This window comes from Epinephelus lanceolatus, chromosome 11 (genome assembly GCF_041903045.1).
Source record: "Epinephelus lanceolatus isolate andai-2023 chromosome 11, ASM4190304v1, whole genome shotgun sequence".
Classification (NCBI taxonomy): Eukaryota; Metazoa; Chordata; class Actinopteri; order Perciformes; family Serranidae; genus Epinephelus; species Epinephelus lanceolatus.
In genome coordinates, this window is record NC_135744.1 from 12575263 (window position 1) to 12601590 (window position 26328).

Consider the following 26328-nt stretch of genomic DNA (forward strand, 5'->3'; position numbering starts at 1 on the left):
CCGTAGCTCTGGTCTGGGCTACCCAAGCCTTTGAAATTAGTTGCAGGAGTAATCCCTTAATCAGAGTGTCTCGCTGGGATTACCACAGAAGCCAGCCTCAGTTACTGCCCTCCACCACCACTGGCAATTGTTGAGCCTGCAGTATTTGATTTACATCCTCTGACTAGAACAACCATGAAACGATTATGTTAAACAATATGTTCTAATGTGACCTTGCCTGCTGCAATGTCAGTATAATGAACACTTTGTTTTGTGCCATCAGAATCAAAATAGTTTCCCCTCATAGAGAAAGACAATTGTGGTGTTATATTTATTTGTAAATAAGTGTTAAATAGTGATAGGCAGTGGGGTTGGGTGACATGACAGTATATACCATGCTGGGATAGAAATGTGTTCACCAGTAGAGATTTGGCAGTATCGTTTCCTTCCTTCTATCGTGGGAAATATTTGGGGTAGGCTATGATGCAAATCAGGGCCGGATTCTCCCGTGAGCTTGTGAACTTACAAAGCCAGCTACCTTGCAATGTAACCAGTCCCTCCAGGATTTCGCAGGCCGTTATCAGGACTGTGGTGGCCTGAAATGCCTCATTTAATGGCAGCTTTTCAAAAATATTGCGATGCATGCTGCATTGTTTAAGAAGTAGCTATAGCAGTTAGCAGCTAACTCAAAGGGGAATGGCGGCCGTAAATGTTTAAAGTAAGGCTGTAGTGGTCAGTCTCAACTTTATTTTACATTTTACACTTTACACATACTTCCATTAAAAAATGGAAAAGTTTTTTTATAGTAATAAAACATTTGTTCAGCTAAAAATAACCTTGTTTTCATACCTTTTAGGGTCATTTGACTTATAAGGGGCATGCTGCGTTTTTTGCACCCTCAAATTTATTGCTTTCAATGAGGATGAGGGCGCGATGGCTGCACCCTGAGATAAACCAAGTTCAACTTTTGGAATGAAGCAGCGCTTACCGCATGTCATGTGACGAGGAACAACCAATCACAGCCGACAGATATCTTTTCCGTCTTCTGTAAATATCAGTCTGTGGTAAATACGGAAAAGTTGATCATGTTAGTGCAGGGCACAGGGCTACCCAGAGCTTTACATCTTCCAAAATGTTTAAAGACACGGCATAATAATAATATATATATTATAATAATAATAATAATTCTGTAGTGCCATGATACTGTGAAACCACAATATTTTCTGAGATGGTTATCTTACTGTGAAGATCTCATACCGTTGCAACCCTACTGCTGATGCATCTGTTATACATCACTCTAAAGGCTGACGCTGTTGTGTCACAAGTCACGCTTGTCACGCCTCTTTTGCTGCTGTTTGGTTCTGTGACAAAATGCAAAGGCAGCATAAAGACAGGACTTCGTAGCAACTCTATGGCGCAGTCTCTGTGTAAAGTTACTGACAGTCATGAGCATTTCAGAGTCTCCTGTTCACCTGAGCTGTGGCAGGAAAGCAGAGCACCTGGAGGCAAACCATGCAAATAAAAACAGAACATGCAAACTCCACACAGACAGGACAGGGACTTTAAACCAGAGCCCTTTTGTGTGTTACACGCCATTATGCTGCTTCAATAAGCCACGGTTTCTTTTTAACAGATCTTCCTGCTTAGTGATGTCGTCATATCCAGGCTAGCTTTTGTTCCATGTCTCATTTTGCTTTTCTTTTAAAGTATGAAAGCATCATAGGGCCCACAGAGCAAGCACACTAGTAGTGAATTTTACAACTTTGTGGCCACAGTGATTTAAATAAGGGCTATTTATGGGTTCATACATGGAACTTGATGTATCTAAACATTACAGCATTCTCTTTCACAATGTTAGAATATGAGAAAAGTATTTTTGGACCCAATAGCTTCACGTGATGGACCCTGAGATTGTAATTACACAGTTTGGCCACTATATGAAACTGCTCTGCTCTGCTCTGCTCTGCTCGGGGACTTGAAGGAGGAGCCTGGCACAATCTTTGTCCATACTTTCAGCGGTCTTTCTGTTCCTGGGGTTTACTTCACATAATCTAGTTGATCAGCATGAACTACAGCAGTTGCAATGAGAAACTGAAATCTTTGTGATATCAACACAGTTAAATTGAATAATATGCAGCTTCCATGAACACAAGTGTCAGTGTGGGTACTTAAGTCATTGTTATGTGGTTTTACTCATCTTCTAAAGGGATTTTTTCTTTGAACTCTGTAGTTGTAATCTCTGCTGTCTTAAAGCTTACTTGTCGAGCTGTGATGTTTAAGTTAACCTGTGTTACTTAAAGATATAATGCACATGATTCTCTTAACAAAAAAAAAAAAAAAAAAACTCATACAGGAGTGTGTGGCGGTGTTGTCTGCAGACTCTGCCCTCTGCCTGTATTTTTTTATTTCTTGTTATTTTGCTGTGTACAGGACGTTCCTGGGCACAGCACGCAGTTGAGGCCAGGATTTTGTAAAAAGGCAGTGACCGGCTGCCAGACGGTACGCAGCACACATCCAAGAGGAAGCTATGAAAATCATGGACAAAGCACAGAAAAAAATGCAAATACAGAGAAGTGAAACTGGGGTTGGCTTTTACTTTCACTTTTACTGGCAATATTGTTAACAAAGAGGAACTGACAATTCCTGGATAGTAAACATTTTAAGGCCGATAAAAAACGTGACTATTAAGAGGATTAGTCAGTCAACTATATTATCAGCAATGATAATTAGTTGATCGTTTGAGTGCATATTTCAGGCTAAGAAAGCCACAAATTCTCTTGTTGCAGCTTCTCAAATGAGAAAATTTGCTGCTTTGTCTTAATACAACAATAAATTTAATTTGGGCTGTTGGTTTGACAAAACAAAATATTTAATCTCATTTTTCATGATGGAAAGAAAATAAGTGCTGAGGTCCTGGTGCAGGTAGCTGACAATAAAACCAAGAAATTAAAACACAATAAAACACCCATTAAAAAACTAGAATTACTGCCCCAGGGTTGTACACCTCCACGCACCAGTCAAGTTTCTCTGACAGTTTACATCCATGTCTTTGAAAACAATTCAGTATCTGACCAAATGTCTCTCCTTCTGTTCCTGAGATATGACGCTGAATAATGGACAGAAAAGTGTTTCATGCACATTATGATGTCACAGTGAAGTTGACCTTTGACCTTTTGGATATAAAATGTCATCACTTCATTATTTTATCCTGTTAGACATTTGTGTGAAAGTTTTTTTATGCCTGTCCTATAGGCCCATTGAGTGTAGTAATTTAAGCAAATAATAGCCCAGGTTACTAATTTAAGTTTTATTGTGCATCAAAAGAACAACTTTGTCAACATCTATTTTATCTAATAAGATTACCTGAAAAACACATTTTTCTTATTACTCTATTTTATTTTATGACTCTATTGGGCTACCAAAAGTTGTATTTATATTTGCAATATTAATAACTTATAAATATTTTAAAAATAATGTGTCGTGTATCAATACAATATTGCCATGCAAAATATTGCAATATTATGCTCTATCAGTTTTCCCTGTGGTTATTATTTATACAGTAGAATGGAAATAATCAGAGGGAACATTTTGTGTATGTTTAAATCATTCGGTGTGTTTGGTACATTGTCAATGTATTGTATGATTGATGGCTCAGTACCAATAATGTTGCATGTGTTGCACAAGTTATTGTAAGTTGCAGGTTGGCAGCAGCAGCAGCAGCAGCAGCAGGAGGGACATTTACAGTGCGGCTGGTTCACGGTTTAGAGCTCTGTAACACTGGACTGTAAAGAATGGAGAATCACCAGTCTTTCCAGCAGTGGCTCACATTGATGTCTCTAAAACAGGCGCCTTAATTAATTTCAGCTCTGGAGAGGCCCCATTTTTGGAAGTGCAATGACCTTCAAAAGTGTGCAGTGTCCTCCTTTCCCTGTTACAGCTTTAATGGATCGACACTTTGCAGAAGCTTTTCCACTCTGCTGCTGCTGCTGCTGCAAAGTGCCAGGCTGTCTTTGTTCACACAAGGTGCCCATAATTCAAATGATGAGTCATATGTTTGTGGAACTGAATGCAAAGCAGTTCAGCTCACATTATGGTCCAGGATCCCTACCTGTCTGACCTTGAAAAGGGATGTGAAAGCTGCTGAATAGGTGAAGAGAAGGGCAAGTTGAGCCTAAAGCAGCCACACAAAGAATAATTAATTTATCTGAATGTGAATGAGCTCCGAGAGGAAAAAGTCAAAAAGTCAAGTCACAGTGTTGGATTCCAGCGTGGTAAAGACGTCGCTGGAATTTAATACAGTTCAGGTTTTATTGTAAATTAATGCATATAACGTACGTCAGCCCACTTTTTTTTATTATGAATAACTGCCACTTTCTGGGGTCAGTTGTTCAAATACAGACTCTAAAATACTAAAAAGATTACATAAGAAATGAGCTGCTTAAATTTTTCAGTGATTTTAATTACAAAGCAAGGATTTTAAATTTAATTCAAGTTTGTTAAGCATTTATTATTTATTTATTTATTTATTTATTTATTATTTATTATTAATTCAAGAGGTTACATTTATCTGGGAGATGTTTCACAACAGCTGTTTTCTGCCAGTATGCAGGGAGCGGTTCACAATCAACCAGCATTTTCATCCTCTAAGCAATTTAATACTCTGTTAAAACAGATGGTCGAGACGGGATCAAGTCAGCACGCCGAGGCTTGAAGTGACATTTCTTTATACACTGAAATATTTCCCTTTTGACGGCTCTGAAGGAAACCTCTAGACTGTGGTGGGCCGTGCCGTAGAATATGAAGGAATGATGAATGATAAATGAGTCAATTACAGAGGATGTGTTTGAATCTTTCCAACACGGCTGCAGCAGAGTGGATGAACAGGCGGAGGGGGAGGACAGTGCAGCTGTTCAGTACATCTTTAACGCATAAGGCTGCAGATATTCTATATTTTATTATCATCAAATAATCCCAAAGTAAAGACAAACAATGGATTTATTCTTCTAACACAACCTGTCCTGGGTGTACCCTCCCCCTCGCCCAGTGTTAGCTGGGAAAGGCTCCGGCCCCCCCCATGACCCCTGTCAGGACAAGCAGTTACGGAAAATGAACGAATAAGCAATTTGGCAATTTCTATGGATGGATCATGTTAAATGTTAAACAACAACGACAGCGATCATTTCACATCCAAACAGAGTTAATAGTATACAGCTGTTTTTTTATTTTTTACACAGTGGTATTGTTTCTACTCGGCAGATGCATAAGTTCAGGCATCTGAGTCGGTATCTCGGAGGTGAAAATGGCATCTGAGCATCTCTAGAAAAAACACCTCATGAAGCAGATGCAACATTATTGCTTTCGTTTTACGGCCTGCAGCTTTATTGACTTTGGTAAGATAGAAAAAAAAACAACTTCCAAACCCACTGTACACCATTACTGGCAGGGGAGACACCATGATCAAGAAGGTGGTTCACCTTCACCTTTTACATTGTATAAATTAGCCTAGCAGCTAGCAGAGATTTCCTCTACTCATATGAAGCCAGGATAAATCACACACAAGACTTAAAATGTTATTTTTGTGGAGGTTTCTTATCTGTGAAATTAAAGTAAATCAAAGCTTTGTTTCCACTGAGGGAAATAGTTTCAGTATACATAGACAGACAGGAGATCTGCGTCATTGTGACGTGTTGTTACATGTCTGGGGAGGTGCACGTCAGGTTACAACGTAGGGTACATCGATCCGACGCGGAAGTATAAATTCCGCCTCAGTCGCACTCTGATTGAGCTGCTACGAATTCTCCAAATGTGGGAATCTTGACTGCATATTTGTGAGTGGTGAGTATCCCCACTTGTCACTCAGGAGGCTGAGGATCGGTTTCCCGACGGGGAGGCTTATTAGGGGACCGCGGTAGTAACTTGACTTCGGACCCAGAGGGTTGAGGTTCAAGTCCCAGTGCAGACCAAGTATGGAGTGTGGCCTGGTAGCTGGAGAGGTGCCAGTTTGCCTTCTGAGCACTGCTGCGATACCCTTGAGCAAGGCATTGAACCCCCAACTGCTCGGGGCGGCATTCCAAGGCAGCCCCCTTGCTCTGACATCGCTCCTTTAATGCATGTATCGGTCCTGTGTTCTCATCTTCTTCTTACCCAGCGTCAAAACAGCACAAAAGCACATTTTGAGACTAGCTGGTGATCAAATGGTCCTTTGTGGAGCTTTAGATGGGTTGGAAATATGTATTTTTGCAGAGAGCCAGGCTAGTAGTTTCCACCTGCTTACAGTCTTTTTGCTAAGCTAAGCTAATTCCCAATAGAAAGTGGTATTGATTTCATCATCTCTTGGCAAGAAAGCGAATCAAACTATTTCTTTAAAGCGCAGTGACTGAAAACAGAAAAATGAAACATCAAATGGCTGAGAAGAAACTGGATTTTTTGTTTATGACTGTATGTTCTGTAAAGGTGAAGTCTGAATGGGGAGCTCTGACACTTTTACTGCTCAAGATGTGGCAACACTAACATTTCATTGCTGACACAGTTAAGACTATTGTTTATGTGAAATTGGTCCAATTAAAAGGAGGTTCTAGAGATAGTTCAGGTCAGGGCACGATGTGGCTCTCACCGATCCACCAATGATCCAGCTGGTAGATTACATAACACTGCCTTAAGGCTTTGTGCAGAGCAGCACTGGGCCTGCTCAAAAACCTCACAGGGAATTACATGCAACTTCCCCAGTCTATCTGTGGAGGCAGAGCAGAGGCTGGAGGCTTATCTGGAAACTGACTACACTACAACAGACACACAATCATTTTGAAAACATGACACATTCAAACACTCTCCAGCTCTTTCTTCTCGCAGTGCGTCACCTTTAAGTCTCCAGCTGCTGTCATGTCTTGCTGAAATAGTGGACCCGCTGCCTACACAACACTCAGAGATGTACTGCAGGTTGTTTTTTTTCTTTCTAATTTTATGACAGATTAGACACGCCTCTCTGCAGCCGACATTGTGCACTTCATCGTAAGTGGAACACGGCATCGCAAGTGCACAGAGCAGCACTCTGTGACGTCTGCAGTCACAGTCGCTCCATCATTTCCACGCTGCTTGAAGTGCACTGCGTTACATCAGCAGAGCTCTGAAAACATCCAGAGGTGTACTTAGGTTATAACTGCTGAGAGGGCAAAACACACTTTTTGTTGACATCTGCTGGTCTTCAGCTGCCGGCTAAACACACTGTTTGATGAGCTCATCTTGTGATGTAGTCAGTGAGACAACACATCTGTGCAGAAACACTTTTGTTCTGCAGTCGTCATAGTTTGGGCTGATTTCATGTTGTGTTTGTAATTTTGTCAGCATCAAAAACTACAGCTCTACTTAGTTCCCAGTAGAAACTTGGGAGGTATGAAAGAACAAGTCGTGATAATTTATGTTTTTCTTATTGTCGACAAAAAGAACAAACCCAGCAATGAGTCGATCCCACTAACAAGTATCGTCTGATTCCTCGGAGCCACAGAGCTCCATTGTTGTCCAAAAACACATCAGTGAGCCACACTAGTGCACTGGGTGTCATGTTCCTTCATTACCATGAACACACACACTGTAGTTGCAATCCCACACACACTGTCCTGCTGCTGCTGCTGCTGCTGCTGCTGCTTGATACACACAACACACTGGCCCTCATTTATCAATTTAACGAGCAAACAGGTGCAGATCCGAGCACAGAAATCACAGGGTTCATGTGTGATTCATGAAACGTTCTTATCCCGCGTAGGAATTATCGGGCGTTGATAAATGGGGCCGCTGGAAACAATCATCACTGACTAAAACCATGGTCTCGGTGAATACTTGATTCTGATTGGCTGCAGGGTGTCTGTTTAAAAACTGATGACGGACACCTACTGAGTAGTTCTGGTGAAACTGTCTGTTCACTGTTCTAAATGAATGCGCCGGCTACATGATAGTACCAGTATCTGTAATCTGTTAACAAATAATTTACAACACAGAGAGTAACGTCAGTCCATCAGTGGGTCGTCCTTTGAACACACACAGGATTGAGACTGTAACACTCTGCAGGTACGACACTGCTCCTCTGAACTTCAACAGTCATCTCTCATCCTTCAACTCCCAACTTCAGGCTGTGGCTGACAGTAACATTACACATGGGGAATCGTATGTTAGTGAAACTCTGACTGATAGCGAGCTCTCGTTGTTAAACATACTGTCAAATTATATTTACTGTTTGTCAACCATATGCCATGTTATTGACTTTGAATCTTGTCAGCATAACGTCAGCTTTCTGGCTAATAACTGGGCCAAAGGTGGGCCGTCACCAATAAATGAATGTGTGGGAAACCCTGAAATTTTTTTTTGAACCATCTGTTTAAAAACTCGGACACAACTCGTACAGTATTAACCAAGTCTCATTTTGCCATTTTTCGTTATGCTCAGACTTCCCAAACACATGCACTTTTGCTAAAACCCCACTATTCAAAACACAAACAGTGTCAGGCACAGATAGTGCTCCTGTACTGTGAAAATGTTTCAAATATTACAGCCTTAGTGAAAATGCATGTGTTTGTGAAGTACTGAGCATATGACTGAGGAATGAGACTTGGATTATTCTGCACGAGTTGTGTGAGAGTTTGTACACAGATGTTTTGATACAGTTTTGCTGCTGATAAACATGGCCCCGTGATTCCAATTCATCAAACACATTCTCCATTATTGGGATTCTTCTTTGACTGTGGAGGCATGCAAGAAAAAAAACGTCATCTTTTCGAATTCAGCATAACACGGGGTGTGTATTTGACACACAAATTATCATTTGGAGGGTGATTGGAAGGCATTACTTTAGTGCAAATGAACCAGTATTCCTCAGATAAATCTAAATTTTCCTCCAAACTGCCACACTGCACCTACATTTATATTTAAATGTTATCATTTTACAGTAATAAAGATTGAACATTAATTTCTGTTACCATGGAGAGGATAAAGCTGGTGTTATTCTGTATTTTCCTAAGTGTAAACATGTCAGTCCGTCTCTCAGAACCCTTCTACACTGTCTGTGGCTCTCAGCCTAAAGCCCTTTCATTCCTACTGAAGATGTAAATCTTTAAAAGCGGTTCATTTTTATGAGATGCTACATACTTTCCCAAATCAGCTGGGCACAGTGGATTTTCAGCATCATTCAGAGTAAATGCAGCATTTGTTGGGGCTGTCGTCAGCTGCGGATTAAGGAACATTTGGTGCTCTATTGAGTATTTACAGCGGCAGAGCAGAGGCCCAATGCATTAATGATGCATACATCATTTCCTACATGTAAACAAGTATTTATAAAATCAAAATGAGCGGTGAGACTGTGTGCACATCGAGTGTCCCTCAGACCAGTGCTACTTATTTTATTATACCACATGGATTGAGAAACTGGAAAATAAGTCAGTTTTATGATGTGACAACACTCTGGTTAAGGTTTGGTTGAGATTAGTCACAAAAACAACCTGGTTAGAGTGAGGGAAATATCATGGTTTGGGTTGAAATAACTTCTTGGTTAAGGTTGGGGCTGCTTCGCTGTTGTGGTTACAAAAATGAAAACTTGAGAGAACAGCCCACAGTCTCTCTTTTGATGACACAAATATGAGCTGACTTTGTTATCTTGAGGAGGAAGATTTTGTGGCAAAGCACTGTTCAAGACCAACACACAACAAAACCAGTTGTAAACGGATGTTTTGATCAAATGTTCAGGGTTTCCCGCACATTCATTTATTGGTGGCGGCCCACCACGATTAAAACATGTGCTGCCACATTCTGACTTCCTATTTTTGGAGCTGGGCCATTAATTAGGAGCGCTGTTGAAATATATATACCGTTAAGTTATTCCTCTATCCATACTCTCACAGCACAGAGCGCACTCTGGGCACACGTCAGGCACAGTGACAGTGAAACATATCCGTTCATTCACTGGCTCAGAGAGTTGGTCTCTGCAGCAGCTGCTCCTCTCATCCATTGATCTGATCTGATCAGCTCCGATTGGTTCAACAGATCAATAAATGGTCACTTTGCGGGTTCAGTATTCCTTTAATGTTGATGAATGCGCACTGTCCAGAAAAAATAAAATACCTATCATACATTTGAATCCACACGTTTTTATTTTAATGCCTGAAAAAAAAAAAAAACCTGAAAAAGAAACAAAGAACAAAAAGGTTTTAACCTTGATTGAGCTGAGTGGATTCCTACTGCTCACCATTAGATGCCAGAAAGCCCAGCAACAGACTAAAGCGCCACATGGTGTGTGTGTGTGTGTGTGTGGACCGAGGAAACAAATTAATTCATCAAAGTCATTTGAAAGCCATCTGAGGGGAGAAGCAGCAGTAAAATGCTATGATTTAAGGGTTACTGGCGCTCTTTGTGTTATGTAATCCTGTTCCACTCTCTTGAGAATACTGCGCTCACATAACAGCAGTTGTTAGAAACACACTAAAATTTCAATTTACTTTTGACCGCATTATTGGAAGATTGGATCAAAAAAATAAATTTGTGAGATTGGAAGCAGCTAAAGGATTTTCCCTCAGTGTTCCCAGAAATGTCTCTTCCAGGTTTCATATGAGGAATGTCTGCTACGAGACATATCAATAGAGCAGTGTGCGTTCCAGTGGATCCACACTCTCACCTCCACTTGGCACAGAAAAGGTTCAATATTTAGAATAATGAAGTGGGAGCTTTTTCAGTGGGTTTGGCAACAGAACGACTGACACCATTGACTGTCAGTCACTTGCTTCTGTATCGCTATGGAAACAACCTTGTTGCTCCACTCCGGGGCTAATTCTGTAGAAAAGAACAAGCTTGTAGAAAGCAAAGAAAAAAAAACATGGCTGCATGCATGAGTCATCTGCTAACACATACACTCAGAGCTCTCCAGTTTTATCACCACCAGCAGCCTGTCAAAGCCTCCCTGCACCATTATTGTGGCTAAACGCACCACACGAGGGAACAAAAGCAACACCAGACTGTGGCAACGGCCACGGGAGAAGGCAGCAACCACCTCGGACTCCAAATATTACATATAACAGTTGAAGCTACAGCCAGGGCGCATTTTAAACAGGCGAGCGTGGGGGATATGTTGTGAGAATTAGAGAGAAGATATCACCATTAAACGAGGAAATTCAATCCATTCTGATCATCAGGTCATTTTTCTAGGCGAGCATACCAATAGTTCTCCAATGTGACAATTTCCTTCTTTTCTCTGTTTTTTATCACTTTGAACTGAATATCTTTTGATTTTGGACTGTTTTTTTGTCAACTAATAGGCATTTGAAGACGTCACCATCGACTCTGCAACAGACAGTTTTTGATTAAATTCAACTGTATTGCTATTGCACACAGTACTGAGACAATTAAATGCAATTTAGCAACAAATCACAGGAGCAAAAAGCAGTAAAAATGCAAAGTAAAATACAATAATAATACTGTAAAACATAGATTAACAGCCCAGGCCTATATTTGGGACAGGCCTCTAATTAAGACAGGTGTTTATTTATCAAAATACTGTATGTATCCACACCGGGCTAGTTAAAGGCTTTTAATTTAAGTTTTAGGGTAATAATAAACTTTATTTATATAACACCTTTCAAAGTACAGTTATTAAGTGCTGTATAATAAACACATTTAAAGGAGAATGAAACAAACTAAAATGTTACCGAAGTAAGAGATAAAATAAAGACAGCCAAAACTAAAATCAATATAATAAATGGGAATTAAAATCAGTAAGATAGCAATAAATCAGAAAGCTCAGATAAACTCGGTATGCTCCCCAATAGAAGTTTATTTTTAGGAGACACTTAAACAAAGACAGTGAGAAAATTATTGGCAGATTAATCAATAATGACAGTAGCCATAGTAATCTATTCTAATATTCATATTTAGATCATATTGTCTTTTTGTGTCAAGGCCCTTTGAATTGGAACACTGTGGTTTCTTTGTTTTTTAATATCGAAACTGTGACTGTAGCACGAGATGGGTATCTGACCGGTTCCAAATTGACAATCTGTAATCAGTTCAAGTTGAAAATCAGTTCCAAATTGTCCGATCCATCAGAATAATTTTCCCTCGAGCTGCGCGTTGCATAACATCCATCCATCCATCCATCCATCCATCCCCAAAGCACCCCAGAAGTCCCCCCTCCCCAGCGGAGCACCCCGAGGCGTTCCCAGGCCAGATGAGATATGTAATCGCTTCAGTGTGTTCTGGGTCTGCCCCGGGGCCTCCTACCAGTGGGACATGTCCAGAACACCTCTAACAGGAGGTGCCCAGGAGGATCCTGATCAGATATTGAACCACCTCAACTGACCCCTTTCAATGCAAAGGAGCAGCAGCTCTACTCCGAGCTCCCTCCAGATGTCCGAGCTCCTCCTCGTATCTCTAAGGCTGAGCCCAGCCACCCTACAGAGGAAACTCATTTCAGCTGCTTGTATCCGCGACCACATTCTTTCGGTCACTACCCAGAGCTCATGACCATAGGTGAGGGTTGAGGCGTAGATGGACCAGTAAATTGAAAGCTTTGCCATCTGGCTCAGCTCCCTCTTCACCGCGACGGTCCAGCACAGCGGCTGCATCACTGCAGATGCCGCACCATTGCAAAACGGAGATGTCAAACTCATGCATCTGCCTTGCTGGGAACTTGCAACAAGGAGTCATGGTTGAGAGGAATAAATGATCCAAAGCTTCATTACATGAAGAAAGAAGACAACAGTGATGCTTGTTATGTCTGTAAGGTGATAATTTCAAGTTCAACTCCCAATCACATTATCTGGGTGTGTTAGTCTGACTTTGAGAAATTAGAAATTAGTACAATTTCAGTTGGACTGACACAATAAATCTGTTTTCTCTAATGTCATGTAAATGTACTGACTGTTCGGTGATGACTTCTAGTGACTGAAGGAATTATGATGGGAGAAAAGGAGGAAGTCAGGTGACATAATAGCCTATAAAGAGACTTTCACCCAGGAGGCTGCTGTTTCTGTTTCGTGTGAAATCCAATCTCAACATAACAAATGTACATATTTAATCCAAACCATGATATTTTTTCTCAACCTAAACCTACTGACGTAGTTTTGGGGTAACCACATGATTAAAACTGCAACCATCAGTACAAGCGCCTGTGGCTGGTCCTCTCCAGCGGACATATATGTTGTTTTGGGAATAACTGGCAAATGGCCAAACCTGCTATTGAGGTGTGAGGATGTGTTGCTTTTGTTGTACTGGATTATTTGTGTATGTTTGTGTACATCAGTCTTCACCGTATATTTACCACCAGTTATTTTCAAATATTAAAATTAGGAGACAGACAGAAGAGAATCCACAGAGCACACTGTAAAATGGAGCATCTACAAACAGAGTTTAGAGAAAACGCATCACTCTGAATATTTGAATCTGTCCACCAGTTGAACCAGCGCTGGCCATCAGTCGTGTTGTTGCAGTGTGATGGTGTGAACTGAGATTAAGCTCTCCTTTAATCCTCCTCCGCTCCACATGACCTCACTGTGATGCACAAGCCACAGGGAGCTGCCATTGGTGCGCCTTGCGTTCTCCTGTGTGACCTGCAGCCAATCAGAGCCTCTGAGCTCAGCATCCACCCCCACAGGGCAGCCAGTGGTGGAACGAGTGAGGAGAGGAGAGAAAGAGATCGAGGGGAAAATGTTTCTATGAATGGAAACATGGAGGAGAGGACACTTGTGACGAACAAACCCAAATACCGACATCCCCACCCCCTCATCTCTCCATCTTTATCTCCTTTTTGTCTTCTTTCATCTACTGCACATTGTTATACGTCTCTTTATTTTGATTGCATATAGTATGATGTAGTACACAACAACCAGACTTCCTATGCATCTAAAATAAAAATAAAAACCTCCTACATACACGTACCTTAAGTGTACTGCTCTGTGCAGATAGTTCACCTGTATGTTTCTGTTCATAGAGAATACTGCAGAGGTCGAGACATTACAAAAATCTGTCTGAGTTGCTGAAGATATTGTTCAGATGGGAGTGAGGAAGAATATGAGGCCCTTATATACACATCCTCTCCCACTGACTATACGTCAAACAGAAATTCCAAAAAACAGTATTATACTTAACATAATCCAGTTTAAAAGGACAGATATACATTTTCAAATCTGTTTTCTAAACAATATAAACATGCCCATGTGAATCTTAATTCAATAGGCCTGCGTGATATAAGGAAGATATGCAATATGAAGAAACGCTATTGAATATGGCAGTAATGATATTGGCCGCGTTTCCCAGTTAAGAGCGATCTTAGGACTTAGAGCGCAGTTAAGAACGTCCTTGGTAAGAAGCGTCGCTAAGATACGAGTGTTTCCCAGATGCCTTCTTAATGCCCTTCTTAGGATCGCTTTTAAGATCGCTCTTTAAGACGCTCTTAACAGGAGCTGACCACTGCCACGGTACTGAAACTAGGCCTAAATCAATTGATGTCAGGCACATCGATCACCCACCACTTCATCAGTGCATAAGTCACACTAATTCCCTGCTGCTCATGTGTAGCCTATGTGTGTTCTAATAATTCTAATAAAAAACTAAGACGATAAATAGCCTATTTGTTAATGACCTATTTTCATGACGAAAATAAGACTACAACTAAATAAGAAGTAGTCTTGGTAAGAGAATCATGAGGAAATGTATTATATTTAAACAAAAATATGAAAGACGGATGAAAGGATAAATGAACTTAAGGACCTGCATTGTATCCTGACCATATTGTATCCTACTTGCATTCATCAACGTTGTGTCTCTGCTATTGATCATCTTAACGTGACCAGTTCATTAAAGGACAAAATTGACAGATTTATGGACTATATCAATCTACACTGAGAATCAGACAAAACGCCAGTGCGGCATACATTTTAGGACATCCTCAGGTGTCAGGCTTCAGTGTCAGACCTTAGATGAAAAGGCATAAGGTCTCAGGAAAACCTCTGTCAGACGTCACACTAAACGGCCTCAGAAAAAGCGGTCACCTGCATTCACCCCAGAGGAGATGACCATCCTGGTGGATGAAGTATGGCAGCAGTGGGACACACTCTTCGGCGGAACAAAAGGGAAAAAAAATTTAGTGGCCAAGAACCGCGTTTAACGCGCCATCGCTGAAAAAATGGCTCCCTCCAGCCCCTGCAGCCTGCAAGACTGGGTGGCGGTGAGAAAGAAGTAGCAGGAGTTTCAGAGCCAAATGAAAAAGAGGGCTGCCAGGGCCAGGCGAGAGAGCCAGGGCACAGGTGGTGGCGGACCTGGCAACACTACCCTCACCCTTGACGAGAAGAAGGTCTTGTCAATAATTGGCAAGACCGCCTCTGAGGGCATCAAGTGGGGGATAGATGTCCTGGGGGACGAGGGCCTCTGGTCTGACAGTGACTCGGGTGAGGATGAGCCATTGGGGAGCGGGGCCAGAGCAGCTCAACCAACATCTCCACCCCTCAGCATTAGCCTGCCCGACGAAGACGTCCCCTGCACACTCTCAAGCTCAAGGTCTGTACCCGTGTGCCAACCCGCACCAGCAAGGCCCGGCGTCCACATGCGGGGTGGCCTCAACCGGCGGCCCTCTATTACCACCTGCACCTGCAGGTGATGCAGAACCCATGTGACGGGAGGGGTCCCACCGCTTTAGGCTATCTTGAATAAACTTGGTTTCCTTTTCAACCATGTGTTGTGTGAATCATTGCACATTATAAAGTAAGGGTGTCAAATCTACACACAGATGGTCCCAGGGAATTGATATAATTTCAAGATTTATTCCTAAAGACTACTCATGACATATGTAAAATGAACACTTTTGCACTTGACTGAACAGATTGCAGATGTTTTACATTATAAAAAATAAACCTCATTGCCTCTGTGCACTGCCTGTTGGCACCTACGTCCTATCGGACTCGAACTTTGCTTTTGGGCACTTAATCATGATGTTTTCTTCTAACTAGATCTTGCTTTTGTTGTATTAACACTCAGATGTACGTTGCTTTGGATAAAGGCGTCTGCTAAATGAAATTGTAACGTTGTTAAGTGTGCATAATGTGTGCCTCAAGCATGACGCACGTGCCTCTTCCAGCCTGATGTGCACAGCACATACAGGAACACACTTGTTATTCCTCATACTTATTTTTCTTCTTCTTATTTTTTTTCCCGCCAGATTTCGGTGCGTAATTTGTGCCACAGCTTTGAGCACACACAGGGTCTTCATAAAACATATAGATTCAAGATTCAATATGCACAGTAAGGACACGCGTTTCCCTGCAGAAAGAAATTCGTTCTTTTCTGTCACCAATTAATGCTAAACAATACAAATCTGAAGTATAAAATAGATCAAAATATATACGGTGCGCACTGTTTGTCTCCTCGCTTAGTGTAATATTAATGTGCCTGCCGGTGGCTGGAGCTGTGAGCGTTTGGTCACTAAGAAGGCTGTTAAGAGTGGGTCAGCTCGATCTTACAACTCCTTCTTAGTGAAAGATCTTCTTAGCGCTAAGAGTGATCTGGGAAACGTGGCCATTTCTTGTGATAAATCAACTGATGTTAAAGAGCACTCTTTTTTTCTGCTGCTTTCAGTGTACTGTTTTAATACAATAAACTGAATGTTGAATATAAAAATCCAACTTTCTTTTATCCACTAAATTGAACATTAAACTGAACACAAAGGCACGAATAAAAAAAATGACAGTTACATTTGAAAGTGCAGTTTTCTTGCAACAAATTAAGAAATCCCTGAGTGAAATATCACATTATTTTCTGAATAGGTTTATCAAGCAAGTCGACATGGTGATGACAAAAAAACAACAACAACAATATTGTGTACAACCGTTAACATTTAAATAGTTTTTGGTCACTGTTTTTGTTCCCTTCAAATTCTATTCCAATGTGAAGTGAAGCCGGACACAATTTACACTCCTTGTTCTGTATGGATGTCACTGCCTTTCCAGCGGCTTTTTAGCCACCAAATGTGGGTGTTTTTCAGCAACCTGTCTCTGTTTTTCCAGCAGGGATAGTGCCACAACAAGCAGTTGTTTTTTTTTACCGAGACATAGCTGCGTTTCCTGCTGGGATTGTGCCAAAAGAAGTGGTGGTTGTTTACCGAGACTGGAGATGTAACAGCATGAAAATTTCATATCACGGTTATTGTGACCAAAATTATCACGGTTATCATTATTATCGCGGTATTGTATTTGCAGGAACTTCTTGTAGAGAATTCAGTAACTTGTATGTTTTCGTACGGTACTTCAAATGTAGCTCCTGCCATCTGCTGGCGCTTTTAGGTGACTACAACAACATTTCGGCTTGAACAGACACAGTGACTGAAATAATAGTAAAAGTAATAAAAATAGGACAAGAATGACCCGATGACATGAAAGACGACCGGGGATAATTGGTGTGGACCATCGTGTAGTGTGTCATGTCTGTCCGCCAAGTCACGGCACAATTTTATGACTCCACAATCGTGTAATGTGGAGTCATTACAGAACGGACAGAAAAACCATGTAGTGTGTACTAGGCACAGGTACACTCGCTGTATAGTTGTGGTTGGTGGTCACGGAGATGGCTCATGAGATTTGAAGTGTTATGCCCCTTTTTTTTCTGCATTTCCTGCAGACAGGGCGACTATCTTCAATTAGTTTCCCCTCAGCATCCTTATAAAACCCAAAATACGTCCAGACTTCAGACTGTCCTTTTAGCGGGGGGAAACTTAAAGAAGCTTAAAGTTTCAATGTATCTGCTACACAATAATGTACAAATGAAACATATCTGTGGTTTGTAGAAACGTACAATGCCAGCATTTATTCTGGCGACTGGATTGTGCAAACCATTATATCTGCTGTAGCTCTTTTCTTTACATTCTACAGTCAGTATTTATTAGTATTTATTAGTGATGGTTAATATCCTTTGCAGTTTTAAATGTCAAACTCAGCTTACACTTTAGTTAGACAGTTTTAAGGTAAAACTTGAGCTTGTGTCTAAAACTGGACCAAATAACCCAACAGTAAAATAAAAAATAGAACTAACACTGGGTCAAAACAGCCCACTGGTACTGGCTAAAGTTAACTCAGTACTGACCCACATTTTGATGCCAGTGTTGTCAAGGTGGATTTTCTGACCTGATGGTGGCACCAGAATAAGAGGATGTCTGTGAAGTGATGGTTGAATTCATGCACTGACTTTGAATTTAGGTTTGTTACATAACTTGTCTCGACAGAGCTGTTATACTCTCTGTGATAAGAACATATTTCACCCATACAGCGGGCACATTTTCAAGGAGGTTACTATGGTTACTGCATTATGGGGGCAAGCTTCAACTCCTCCGTTCCTGATGTTTCTAGCCCTTGACCCAGTTTGAGAACAAAATCAAGGACCCGAGGAAAAAGTAAGTCTCTAAGTGAGGGAGATTTATTGCAAGACTGAATTTACATATCTCTGGTCCAGATAATCTGATCTCTGATGCCAACAGTGGCTGCAGTTTAAAATTTGGACACTTTCAACAGGAAAAATCACAACATATTGCTGCAAGCCATTTGGACCATCACTGTTTGGCGAAATGGAAATTTTCCACCTTCAAAGTCACTGAATGATGGCACTAGTCGTAAATCATGAGGTGTGGGATCGTCCAACCTAATTTCTAGGGATGCTGTTCAAATCAAATGTCAACAGCAGATGTGAGTCGGATCTTAAGTGTCCATCACTGACTCTTTATTGTTAAAATGTTGATGCAAGAGAGGAGCTGCCACGATTTGGAGAACATACGTCACAAATTGTCTGAATTATATTCTGATACAGTGTCAGGTTGGATGAAAATGAGTAATTGCCTTTTTGATACATTTAACTATTTCTGCACAGCATGTGAGATGGTCGTCAGCGGAGTTATTTGTAGTTTCAGTTGTTGCCATGGAGAGAGGAATATTCCCTGTTGTGTCTCAACTTTACATTTGAACTTTTTCCAACACTACAATGCACCGAGAGAGCAGAGGAAAAGAGACGGAGAGTACACTTCGTTTTTTTTTTTGTTACTAACAATAGTAAATGCAAAGCAACACTGTTTATATGGCATGTTTCAATTCAAGGGAATTGCAGCGCAGAGACCTTTAGGTGTGTGTTCACATGCTGAGAACACATTTAACACTCCTTATCCTGGAGAGAATATGGATGGAAAGATGTTACAAGATTCTTTATAACACCAACACGGAAAAAATATCAAGACAGAAGGTGCTGTAGATTATGCGGAGCAAATAAAGCAGATCATTTTCATGTTTTCTAGGGCTGCCCCTCCATCAGCTGAGGAAAAGTATGTAAAGTATACTGAGGGTAAAATTTCCATTTACATTTGAGACATTACATTTAGGGAAAATGAATAAAGGTCTTACAAGAATTAGAGATAAATATATGTTGAGGATTATATTAATATCAAGTAAAAAAGCTATCACCAGAGAATGGCTGAAGACAGAGGCACCAATGATTAAGGACTGGGTGGATGTTATATGTGATATATACAGTATGTGATGGAGAAGTTGATCTTTTCTTCCAGACTGGAACTGGACAAATTTCATAGATTTTGGGAAAACTGGATTGAGGACATATCGCCAAGCAGGTTGGACTTCGTATGTGTAAACCGAAGAATCCCTTGGTTCATTGCTACAGATGAATTTCTATAATTGTTCACATGTGTTGTGCATGAGGGGAGGAGGAAAAGGACAGATCTTTTTTTTTTCCTTAGTATTTTTGTTGCCTTTTTTCCTTTGTTTCCTTTTCTTTCTTTGCTGTTCTGTCTAAAATGACCGATGGAAGAGGTGTAGACCAAGGAATATGTAAGTGTAGATATGGAACAAGTTGATCAAATGCTTTAACTTAGCTTTATAATTACTGGGTGGATCTAATGACAGCTGCTTGTGTGTATATGTTGTTGAGCTAAATTATAGAACAGGGCATAACAAAATCCTGTAAATCCTCTGTGGGTTCTTTTATTCTAAAGGGTAAACATTAAAACATATTTTCTTCCTTTAAAACGTTGCTAATGTCTTGTAATCGTGGGGAGTAAATTGTGTAAAATTTGCACACCTTTCTCGAAAGAGGACTGCTTTGTTTCAACGGGAAGTCATTGTTTTGTGTGCTGTTTTATTTCCTCTTTTTATTCTGGACTTTTCTCTTGGAAATTATGCAAGGAAGACACTGTGAGGTCTTTGTCTCTCAACCCACTACAGTTTCACCAACTTTGCATGCTCAACAGATGACCTAAGAGATCTGACAGGCCCGAAATGACGAAGCATGTCAGAGAACGCTATGACACAAAGCCGTGGACAAGAATTTATAATGAATACTCAAACTAAGCAGAAGCCGGTGCAGAGATCTGCTGTGACCACATGTTGCTAAAATACTGGTGCTAGCACAGTCATAGCTGTAAACACAAACATCATCTCTCATACATCTCAGTGGTTGCAACATGTTATTTCACATAAGAGCCACACAGGCCCTCTCACACTAAATACATGCTGTTTAACTGTAGTGTGTGTCCCTGTGTTGTACTCAGCCAACCTCAGGTCATTTATTTGGATAAATTAAACACACCGCGATGACTATTTCAAGTGTGCAACATCACACCATCTAACATGTTACTGAGTGTATCTTTGAGGATTCAGTTGGCGCACTGCTGCATTTTTAATTAAAATGAACCAGCAAGAGCTCCATCTATGGTGGTGTAGAGTAAAATATTAGGAAATAAAACGGTCTGTTATGTGGGATGCACAAAAAAGGGGTTGGATCACAGAGCAGGAGGAAAGAGAAGTTCTGACAAAAAAATATCAATAAAACAGACCCTTTTATGTAAAATCTTAATTTTATCTTAGTAATTCATGTATTGTATTTTTTAATACTAGCTGCATAGCTCTATGGACAGCAAGCAGTCTGTAACATCTCAGCAACTACTGGATAGATTCAGACATTCATGGTTCCCAAAAGATGAACCCCAATGACTCTGAAGGTCCTCTAACTCTTCCTGTAGCACCACAATGAGGTTCACATTTGTGGTTTTGAATAAAATATCTCTCAAACTATTGAACAGATTTTCATGAAATCTTAAGCAGACATTCATGAGTCCCTCAGGATGAATACACCGAGTCACTGTGACCATCACGCTGTAAACAACAGCCCCTCTCAGGCAGACAACTGGCAGTTTATTCCAGTCGTAGAGTTATGTGAAATCTGCAAACCTGTTTATTTCTGTTGTCATCTTCAGCCATAACTGTAACATTTAAAGATATATAGTTACACACGGTGGAGCGACCTATCTAACGTTCCTGCTGTCCTTATTTTATGTACTGTGTTGCTTTGCTTCTGTCTTTGATAAACCAAATCTGTGAATATCTTCTCTCCTTTACCACACACACTAACCAATTCGAGTAGTGGTAGACCATCAACTCCAGTGTAAAGTAAACTGCAAAGTAAAATGACCTATTTTGTCAATGGACTCTGGTGGCTTTGTGAGAACAGCTTTCGTTCCCCGTCAGAAAAAGCTGTCTGACTGTACGGTAAAGTAGCGGAAACATTCTAATATAACATGCACTTAAAGTGATGTTGATTTTTTTTTAGGTGGCTAAAAGCTAATCAACTCAAGCAGCATTTGCTCGGTGCCAATTCAGGGTTTCTACCCAGACGTTATTGTAAACAAACAGTGTGATTCAGTCTACGGTCATAACTCACTCATGCCATCATCAGGTCAAATTTTAAACTGTGCAATGTATGACCATAACACTAATGCAAAAGTACTGACATTCCCATCAGCCTCAGCTGTACTTTGTGTTTAGTGCTAATTAACATATATGCTAACATGCTAAACTAACACATTTGTACTCTCTAAACATTAGTTTGTTAACACTGTGTTAGCATACCTGCATGAGCATTTAGCAAAAATCAGAGGTGTGGACTTTCTTCAACTTGAGAAAATCAAGCCTTGCAAACCATAACTTGCAACTTGACTTGAACCACAACCAAGTGACCTTATTTGTACTTGAGTCTTTTGACTGTAAAGTACTTGACAGGCTACAAATAGCACAAGGTTTAGTTACATACAAAACATGTGTTTGTAAAAAAAAAAATTGCAGATGCAAAAATGTAGGTTAAAAATTTCAAACATCAAAGTACAAGTTACAACTTTGTGGAGCATTTGAAGTTGCACAAAGAACAGTTAGTCACAGCTAATATCAACATTGTTAACAAGCTAATGCTTAGCTTAAAGCAGGATTGTGTGCTGACCCTACACACGTAGCCTGCACACGTCGCCTGTGCTATTGTGGGCTTGGGCGCTGGGCTTGAGTGCAAAGAGTTTAGACTTACTCGTGACTTGCACAACAATGACTTGGTCCCACCTCTGGTGTAAATCCTCACAGAGCAGACAGTGTGGCTACTCGAGTTTATTCCCACGTTTATCTGCTTTTGGGGAAGTTTTGGGGAAGTACTCTCTGAGTGTTACTCATTATCTCCCACCTGTTGTCCCAATTTAATTAATTAAAAAGTCGCAGACTTGGGTATTCTCTCCTGACTTTAACCTGACCTGCTTCCCTGACCTGATCTTTGACCTGTTATTTGACTCATGAACGAGCCATGTAACCCAAAAAGGCTTTCAATCAAAGCTCCACATTACTTTGTTGAACGTGTATCAAGAATAAAAATATTTGAGGAGAGATTATTATTCAGCACAGACATCAATAAGTATTTTTTTTATATTTCTATACTACAGCACTGCAGCATTCTTTGATTAAGGAGCCGTAACGTCAGTTCAGGTTTATTTTCAACTTAATTTGATTGTAAAGGACAGCATCCTGAAGTTGGGTTACCATGGTTACCTGCATCTGGAGGTGACCCAGTTATCTCGGTGACTCATTTACAGCCAGCCTTCAGTCCTTCAAACGACCCCTCTCTTCCTCCTCCTCCTCCTCTTCCTCTTCCCTAACACTCTCGTTAACCTTAAGAGGGGACACACCTCCCTCCTCCAGCACAGTCGCACACACAGTCCCAGCCAGATGTAGTGATGTACCGCTGCTCTCAAAAAGAGCTGTTATATCATTTTAAAATTCTCCAAGGCACAAATTACTGGCACCAGCTCGCTCCAGCTGACAAGATATTTGTGGGTCAAACAGGAAGTCCTAAAAGAGTAAAGTTAAAAAGTTTGAAATGTGGTATGCAGAGATCAGAGGGGTTTGGATTGTTCCATCATTCAGTGAAAATGTTGTGTGGTCTTTACCCACTGCTCATATTACTGTGTGCAGGTTATATCAGCCTGACTGCTGCTTATGTTTGAATACATCTTTTGTTGTTTCATAATGATAACTACACATAAAGAAAAATCGACCTGTTTTCAGCTTTGTGAGTACTAATTTTTCAGATAATTGACCTTTTGCTAAGCCCTGGCCCTTTGTGACAGTCCAGCAAGCTGTCGCAGTAAGCATGGAGCCCACACTGTAACTAACTGCACTAACTGCACTCCCTGAAGAAATATTATCATATTTTTGGAAAAATGAAAGAGTGATTCCAGAGAGAAGCAGACAGAGGGGTCTACAGTCTGTGTTTGAAGGATATATCCAGGATGTCAAACTGACTCAGCAGCAACAACAGGTTAAAAAGACAAAGATAGTTAGAAGATAAAGCCGAACTGTAGGCTACAGATCCCATGGCTTTTCATCTCATGCCATCTTCTGGTTTAATTTTTAAATTTCTCCCAAAAATTTGGTGCTTTTCAGGTTTTTATGACCAAATACCTGCAAAACTGATGACATTCCCATCAGCTGTACTTTGTAGTTACTGTTGAGTATTTGCAGACTTCTAACTGTTACATGGAAAACAGACCACATCACACCTGTACTGGCATCCCTGCACTGGTTGCAAGTCAACTACAGGTCTGAGTTTAAGGTCTTATTGTTGGTTTTTTAAGCCTTACATGGCTTGACACCCAAGTACATCGCTGAGCTCCACTGCCCCCTTTCCAACACTAGATCTCTCAGATCCTCACACCAGTTGCTCCTGGCAGTCCTGCGATCCAGACTAAGGGGAGAGGGTGATTGTGCATTTGCAGTAGTTGCCCCAAAGCTTTGGCACAACATATTCTTTTCAATTAAGTGCCCCCCTTTTGTGGACACATTTAAATCTATGCTGAAGAGACACATGATTTCTAAGGCCTTTGACGGTCCTTAAGGTTTCTGTTTTATCTTTAATATTTTATTTTCAGATCTCACTATTCTGTGCTTTATTTTCTTTTTATTTGTGCATGTTTTTGGGTTACTTACTTCTCTTACGTTTTGCTGTTACCATGTTGTGTCATTTCACTGTACAGCCCTTTGGTCAACTCATGTTTTTTTTTTAACATGCTTTATATATTTCATTTGAAGTACTTCTAATTAGCTAAGGTGTTCTGCAGGGGTCAATTTTGTGTCCTGTCTTTTTTTACCATTTTCAACTTTTGTTAAGTTGCTGATGACACAGGTTTGTGTTTTATTGCTGACAGTGTACAACTACCCATTGACAATTTGCAACTCTCCTTTTAAGGCCCTGTTTAACAAAAACAAAAGCAAATATCCATGCTGTTCTCTTGCCAGAGACATTAATTACAATAATGAGCGTATAACCTCTGCAAATAGATCTAATGTTGACAGAGTTATGAATTATAACTACTTTTGCATCTGGCGTGATGAGAAATTTACACTTTACCTCCATAATGTTAATCTTGTGAGTAAACTGACACAGAAAATTAACTTCTTGTACAGAAACAGAAAAAGGTTTTTGACCGTGGTAATGTAATTTATGGACATGCTGCTGCTTCCATTCGTAAATCCCTCAACATGGTCTATCATTCTGCCCTTAGATTCATTCCTGGTGATAGCCATGATACTCAGCATTGTTTTCTGTATTATAAGGTTGGTTGGCCCTCTCTTGCAGGAAGATATAATAAACGCTGGTACCGTATTTGTTTATTTACAAAGCCTTGTAAACCTGCCACCTTACATCTCTAAAATACTGGATTGGAACTCTGGCCCCTTTAAAACTCATTGAAATGACCGGCTTGTGCTTCAAGTCCCCCGAGTGTGCTCTGACCTTGGGAAGTCTACCTTTTCCTTTATTGCTCCTGATTCTTGGAACAACCTTCAACACACATCACAGATCCTCCAACCTTTGCACAGATCAAAACCATAAACAAAAACCACTGATATGTAACTGTTTAAGGTTATCGTCTTTGTTTTTAAAATGTGTTTTGTGTGATTGTTCCCTGTTAGGGCGACCTCAGTGAACTTTAACTTTATATAAAGGTTATAATTAGGGATGAGTATATATCTTTTCAACCAACTAATTTCTTTTTCTGGGACTAAGCGACCAATGAAATCTTGCCAACTAATTACCTTTCTGGTCGACTTATTAGGGGGCAGCCCTACTTACATGTATTTTAGAAGTCTGGTTCTAGTCACACCAACACAATAAATCGATTTGCTCTAATGTCATGAAAACGTACTGACTGTCCAACAAGTTCGCCACAAGTAGGAAACTGTATTTTAATGCAAAGAAGCAAAAAGACAAGCGGCTCCAGCTGTTCTTTCTATAGTTTCTCATGATGAACGACATGTAAGGGCTCTTTAACTGGAGACTGCACAGCTGCATGTAAACGGGAATATTAGTGAAATATCCATTTTTATTAGACATGTGAACAGCTTAGTAGGAATATTGTCTTTTTTGGAATAAGGGCAAAAAACGGATGATTATGTGCATGTACCCAAGTGTAGGCATTGTTGATCTCCGCAGAGGATTATCATAATATGATTTTTGTTTCTGACCCATTCATAACTGTGTCGTCTCTCCCCACCACAGTAACTGCCCGTGCTCCTTGGCTGCAGCCCTTGCCAGAGCCACAGCAGACAGCCTCCTGCAGTCTGACCTCTCCATCCACCACCTCAATAAGACCGTAGAAGATGGAGCTGACCCATTACCACGTGAGTCCCCGAGGAGCCCACGAGACTGCTCTCTCTCTCTCTTGCATGCACACACACACACACACAGAGGCACAGACAAATTAGGTCTCCCACGCACATACACAGCAGGCATCTAACCACCAGGGCTTTGTCCCAGTTCTCCCCCGCAGAGCTGCATTAAGTGGTATTTGACCACTAGAGGGCAGAAAGTAGATTCCATAACAAACTCACAGGCCAACAGATTATTATTAAAATAACCATCCGGCTTTGCCTTTAATCATCTTCCTATTAAAGAGGTAGTTTGAATACTATTATAAATACATCGAGCAGACTGAAGGCTGAGATAATGTTGAACTCGCAACTTTATACA

At 40.6% G+C, this 26328-nt stretch overlaps 1 protein-coding gene across 2 annotated transcripts in view; it reads left to right on the forward strand.

Annotated features, from left to right (window-relative positions):
• ppm1e (protein phosphatase, Mg2+/Mn2+ dependent, 1E) overlaps positions 1 to 26328 on the forward strand; it is a 76240-nt gene that overhangs the window by 25624 nt on the left and 24288 nt on the right. For both annotated transcript variants that reach the window (XM_033644829.2, XM_033644839.2), the window contains exon 3: positions 25858 to 25979. In XM_033644829.2, the coding sequence (XP_033500720.1) occupies positions 25858 to 25979 (122 nt within the window). The remainder of the gene's footprint in view (positions 1 to 25857; positions 25980 to 26328) is intronic.